Raw genomic sequence first — 6,494 nt, 5'->3', positions numbered from 1 at the left:
CCTGTGAGCTAGTCTAGAAAGCCTGTAAAGCCATCCAACATGGACCTGAAGCAACACTATAAACATAAACATAAAAATGAGCAGGAAAGGTAGATCAAGGCAACCTCATGTAGAAAGTAGAAATTGGGGCAAGGGGAATGAAGTAGGGAAAAGCTTGGGACATGGTAGACATCCAGTCAGTCAGTAAGCAGTATTTATTTCTACTTACTTTAAGAAGGCCCATTACTAAGCACAGTGAATGGCATACAGTAGAAGTACAATAAATACTATGTAATAAGGGAATATATGCTAAAAATTACAAAATGGTACCTAAAGAAGAGATTTCATCTTGGGAAGTCACTTGTTGGGGGAAAGAAGACTTGACCTATAGGATTTCTGTGTCCTCATCCTATGGAAACATAGGTAATGGGCTGCTGCATGATAAAATGAACCGGACACTGAACATGGAGTCTGGAAGCCATAAACTAGCTGTGTGACTGAGCAAGTCACCTTTCTTTGCCTCATTTCCCAATCTATGAAACGGGTGTAATACCCTCATCTCTAAGGTGTGGACAAAGTTGAGATAACATGCAAAAAGGATTCAAAGCCTACACAAACACAACTGCCTGAATGACATCACTAGCTGCATAAGCAATCTTAAACTTAATAGGTCCAAGACAAAATTTTCAAACATCCCCCAAAACCTGCTCCTCATCTTTCCCATCTCAGTAAATGTAACCATTTCAGTACTCTGGAAGCCATTCGTGCTCTTCCTCCACATCCAACCCATCATCCAGTGTATCGATTCTAACCCCCATATATCATTCACTTCTATCTGCACTGTCATCACCCTAGTCTAAGCTACAATTATCTCTCACATGAATTACTGCAGCAGCCAAAATGATCTCTAGACTTCCACTTTTGCTCTCTCCAATCCAAGCAGAACAGTCTCCTTAAAAACGTAACTATATACCTTCGTGTCACCTCCCCACTTCTAAATCCTTTAAGCTGCCCATTGTTAAAGAGAAAGAGGCCAAACTCCTAAACCTGGCTTTCAAGGCGCTACATGATCAGTCCCCTGCCTCCTTCTGAAACCATTCCCCCTATTCCTGACCTTGCTCCAGCACACCGGCTTTTTTGTAGTTCCTCAAATGTGTTATGCTCCCTCTCTGACAAACTTCTACCCATCCTTTGGGTCTCACTCCGGAGTTGGGCCCTCTTTCATCACACTCTCACAGCATTCTGAAGTACTTACGTATTCGACCAATTATTTCATTACACAAAAGTACAAAATCACAAACGGTTATAAACCCAACTAAACTGAAAGCTCCACGATGATAGGCACTGTTATCTGGTTCACCTCAGTATCCTCAGGAAAACCAGATCTAGCACACAGTTTGGGCCCAAATATTTGACTGGATCCAACTAAGGTGAACAGAGAAAGTAGCCAACTAAAAACCCTAACTCAAAAAGATAAAGTTCTAAGTTATACAGCTGCCCATTTGCTTCAACACTCTCCCCACCTCCACTCGCAACAGCTCAGATTAAACCATTGATGGGATCAGATACCTCGGGTCTCCAACCTCAGGCAGCCTCTGCTTCCTTCCCCCCCATCCAGTTCCAGGTCCCAAGTGAACCCATCTTAGCGCTGGGGCGAGAAGGAACGTGCCTCTTTTTTGTGGCGGGTCCCGGACCACCCGGGAGAAGTTTCCTAACACCCTGGCCGGGAGTCTGAACCCTAGTGCGCGCAGCCGTGACGCACGCAGGCCGAGCACTTCGTCAGCTGTGAAGCCGCGAAGCGCGAGGCGCTTCTTCCAGGCATCTGAGGCCCAATTCCCGGGACGTCCCGGCCCGAGCGCCTAGCCGCGCATCGCAGACCCTCGGAAACCCATTCCATCCAAAGAGGAGGGACAAAAAAGACGACGACCCCTGCTGCCTCCCCCTTTAAGAAATATCCCAATTGGATCCTAGCAGGGCTCTGAGTAACTCCTCGCGAGAGCTACCGGCTTCCGCCCGCTTCCTCCTCTCGCCTCGCCGAGCCGGAAGGAAGGCGGTACTTCCCCGCCCCCTGGCCTCTACCTCACAAGGCAGCGCGGCCCAGCTGCGGCCAATCGGCGGGTTCATTGTAGGCCGCGGCGCAGAGAACCAATGGAAAGTCGCGGCGCACGCAGAGCTTCCCCTCTTCCGCACCGGCCCCTTCCTTTCCGCCCGCCGACTTCCACTCAGCCCCTGGCGGAGGAAGTGATGTCACAGGCCCCATGTGAGCGGATTGCAACACATGCAGCTGCCTGGAGAGAGGGAGCCGGTGTCCTACGTCAGAGCCGCCGCCGCGGAGCCGCCGCCGGGGAGGAGCAGCCGCTGCCGCCCAGGACTGGGCCCTTAGGTAAGCCAGGGAGAGGAAAAGACCAGCGACCACTGCGGAGGGCCGCGCGGGGCGGGAAGAGGAGGGCCTCTCGGGGGTGGCAAGGAAGGGAGCCGCTCTGCCCCAGCGGCGGTGCTAACTCTGTGGTCTTGGTGTCTCCGGGCCCCGCCGGGCCGCTCTAGGGAGGAGGAGGCGAGAAGATGGCGGACGACCCCAGTGCTGCCGACAGGAACGTGGAGATCTGGAAGATCAAGAAGCTCATTAAGAGCTTGGAGGCGGCCCGCGGGTGAGCGCCGCGTCCGGCCCCCCCGTGCCCTCTTGGTTCCCGGACCCCTCAGGATGGCCGCCCCCGCGCCGCATGGTCGGATGAGGAGAACCAGGCACTAGCTAACTCCCGCCTTCTGGATCTCTGGGTAGTAGCCTCTGACCCAGGGGCCAGGGTCTACGCGGTTGGGCAGAGAAGGGCTCCTTCCTCCGCTTGGGGGTAAGGGCCCCTGTTCCTGGGGCTCAGACCACTCGACTCTCTCGTGGTAGGCCACTGCTACTTTTGTATCCCTCCCAGGCCTTTGAATCCAGCTCCTCCCTCTTGGAGCTCCAGGTGCTGACACCCGACTAGAGGGCTGTTGGGGGAAAGGGCTAGGCCTTCCCTGATTTTCTCTCTTCCTCTTCTTTCACATTCCTTAGTCAGGCCTTCTTAAAATGGCCTCCCCATCCTGAACTTCTGAGACTTAGGTGGGTGAAGTTTGGATGGGGCAGGAAGGAGAGGTGGTCAGGACCAACCTGTTCTTGACTTCCTCTGATTTCTCTGGGTCTTCCAAGTCTCCCAAGATGACTTCCTGGTTTTAGCTGTTCCAGGACCCATCTATAACTGAAAATGCCAACGTGTGCGGGGTGGAGGGGTAGGAGAGGTTTTGGTTGACAAATCTATATCTATATATCCAGGAGAAATCTGGATTATGGGGCTGTTGATGTGAACTGTAACTAAAGGCCTCTTTGGTCTCTCTGGAACTCCTGGGGATAAAGGTGCCTGATGGACTAATGCTTGTGGATATTCAGAACTGAATTAGGTGCGCTTTGAGTCTCATTTTGTAAATTTTGATAAACTGTAGGTGTGTCCATTGTGGGAAGGGTATGCTAGACTAAAACTGGTTTTCTGTGCGCTTTTTAATTAAAAAAAGAAAGAGTTACTTGTTTGGGGAAGGTGTGTCTGAGGTATTCTTCTTTTCTCACTTTGTTGCTTTATTTTGTTCCTTTCCTAGTCATAGAAACTTTTTACTTACAGGAAGTGGCAAGAAAAAAAAAAGTGTTTGGAACATTACATATTTGTATGTTTGAGCATTCTTAGAATAGCAGAGTGGCTTGCCCTAGGGCATGTTGAAAGTTGTTGTCAGCACAGGAATTGGACATTCATGTTTCCAGCCCAGGTTTGTCCTTGATTGGTAGATTTGCAGTGATGGAATTATCAAGCTTTTGGTTGTTACTACTTTATGAAATAAGGTGTGCTTATTTCTATGGAAGGCCCAGGGTTAACAGACTGGTTTTGCCATTGTGTTCTGCTTAACATATTAGCAACAGTTCTGCTTGGGATGGAGCTTCTGAAAGTTTGGCTCTATTCAATGACTTGGGCTTTTGCTCTCTCTTTTTCTAATACGAATTCAAGGTAGCAGCTTATTTTTTCATTCCTTAGGTTTGTTTTTCTTTGAATTTGATAGAATTTTCAGACCTAGTTAATAATCGTACAGGAACTTGAACACAGATGTTTCTGTGTCACATGGTAGAATGAATAATTATACCCCAAATGTGAAAGTACTGTACCAGGAGGGGTAATATAGGTCATGACCCAATATGATGTACTACCAGGAATTAGCGAGATTCTTTTGTTTCACTAGGATCTTCTGTTGTGTTACTTGAATCCTTCAATTAAGTGTGGCTTTTATAGATTGCTGTTGTTGCAGTGTTTAAAGTTGGATGTGACCTGTAGATTTGTTCTCTTATTAGTTAAATTTGGAGGCAGGTTCACACATTAGAATTTGCATACATTATATTCTCTGAAGAAGTTCAACATATGAAATCACAACTATAATTTGCGTGTTGTCCGAGTGAAGTAACATTAAAGATAACACTGCTTAATAAGTTAACAGCATTCCTTTCTACTGCTTGATGAAGGAAGCTCATTCTTAAATTTGTTCCTAACCATGTTACCTAGCCACTTGAAACTGTTAAGCTCCCCTTTAAAGCTTTTAAAGGCTTTACCCCTTTGATTAGCAAAGGTCAGTAAAGTTTAAAGCACGCTAGAAATGAAGTTCTCATACACAACTTTTCTTCCAAGTGATGGAGTTAGTTTGGACATTTTAGACAGGATTAAGCTGTCTAAAATAGCTGGGGAGTAGTCTTCCTCCAAACAACGTGGTTGGTAATCATGTCCTACTTTGCTTTTATTCAGGATTTGGTTGCATCTTGATCCCATGAAAATTTAAAATATTGGCCATCTCTAGGTATCAGGAAGGGAATCACAAGTTTATTCTTTTTGGCTCAGAAGTTTCCCAGCACATACCAATTTCTTTTCGGGAATAGCAAGATTGTATTTTCGTGACTGAGTCATATTTAAAGTCAGATTCATTAGATTATCATAGTGTACAGTGGGAAATGTTTTTCCTTCTTTACCTGAAGCTAAAATATTTTAAGGAGGAATGTAATGGACTTTAAAGACAAACTAGATGGCAGAATGAATCTGTGCATGCTGGTGTTTGAGGGGCAACCTGTGTGTTTCAGGAGAAAACTGAGGTTGTGTTCAAGCATGGTTATTAGCACCAGATAGTGAAACTTAGTGGTGAATTAATAGAGTTGTTTTGGAAAAGAAGATTTTTTTTTCCCCTCCCAGCAGTGTAGAAGTCTGGGCATGAGAATGAGATTGGTTTGTTTTTAACACTAGCTGTTAAGGTATGCTGCGTGAGATAAGAGTAATTTTGAAATTGAGATAGTCATGTGACTAATTCTTGATAATATGACCCAAATGTAATATAGCTTTAAAAGGGAGACACCTACAAAAATGGACTCACTAATTAAATACATCTGAACAGAGTGAAATTTCTAAGCACAATAATTTATTAAGCACTTAATATGTTATAGACTATTAACCGATGCATTATTTCATTTAATCCTTACACAAGGTATTACTACTATTTGATAGACAAGGCAACTGAGGCTGAGAGGTTAAATAACTTGCTGTCTGAAATGTCACAGAACTAGAATGTAACAGAGCGCAGGACTTGAACCAATGTGCTATACTACACGATGGATATATTTTATGTTTTCAAAAAGTGCAAGACTGGATTTACTCAAATTGTAATCTGAGCTGTAACAGACATGTCTGTGGAAGAGCATTTATAGGAGCCAAAATGACTAAAATGGGGAACTTGCTAGGAGTCTGTTTGTAGCTAGCATCATACTTAATTTTCTGAGTTGAAAGGAGTGTTAAACATGTAACTTGATTTTAAGTTGGGTGAAACATACCTATTTGGTTTCATATAAGCATGGTTGAATGTTAGCTTGTGTGTGTGCTAGTAAAATAACCAGCCACTTCTTTTGCTATAAGTTAAGTCCCACTTAAAGTTAGTGGTAGTTCTTCCCAGATTATGATTGTTCCTGGTATATTCTTCACAGTTGGCTTAATGGGGACAAATGTGTATATAAGCCAAAACTGGAACTAGGGCCGTGTGAATGGAACTGTGGTTGCAGGTATTCTGAATAAGGAACTAAAGCAGGTGAACATCTGTTACAAAAAGGTAAGTGGGAAATTTTGGTTGTTTTTTTCCTAATGTTTTCTGAGCCGGCAAGAGGTAGCCCCAGAAAGTGTTGGAAACTTTATAGTTTTCAGGTAATAAAATCATAACCAGAGCCTGTTCTAGCCAAGGACAGTGGTGATTGTGAGAAAGGAACAAACAAGGTTAATTTGGGCTAAGTTATGTCTGTGGGTGTTAGAATATTTTTCCACTTATCTTCAACAAGGAACCTTGTATATTTCAGATAAAATGAGGGCTTGGTTAGATAACCCATGTTTGAACATCAGTGCAGTTTGCAAACTTCATTTGGATCTTCTGTTGTGGTCTTGGGGCATTTTTAAAGCTTACTGTTTAGTTAAAAATAACTAGTA

General features: G+C 44.7%; 1 protein-coding gene across 2 annotated transcripts in view; it reads left to right on the top strand.

Moving 5' to 3' along the window:
- The first annotated feature begins 2,284 nt into the window (after nt 1-2,284).
- The window catches only part of ETF1 (eukaryotic translation termination factor 1), a 29,474-nt gene continuing 25,264 nt past the window's right edge, over nt 2,285-6,494 (top strand). Inside the window, exons 1-2 of one of the 2 annotated variants that reach the window (XM_058541232.1) lie at nt 2,285-2,362; nt 2,524-2,627. In XM_058541232.1, the coding sequence (XP_058397215.1) occupies nt 2,542-2,627 (86 nt within the window). In that variant the 5' untranslated portion in view covers nt 2,285-2,362; nt 2,524-2,541. Of the gene's footprint in view, nt 2,363-2,523; nt 2,628-2,801; nt 2,872-6,494 lie in introns of those variants that run through there. The other variant, XM_058541242.1, reaches the window with a different exon arrangement.

This window comes from Diceros bicornis, chromosome 1 (assembly GCF_020826845.1).
Source record: "Diceros bicornis minor isolate mBicDic1 chromosome 1, mDicBic1.mat.cur, whole genome shotgun sequence".
In the NCBI taxonomy this organism is placed as follows: Eukaryota; Metazoa; Chordata; class Mammalia; order Perissodactyla; family Rhinocerotidae; genus Diceros; species Diceros bicornis.
This window is presented reverse-complemented; position numbering and strand designations above follow the sequence as displayed.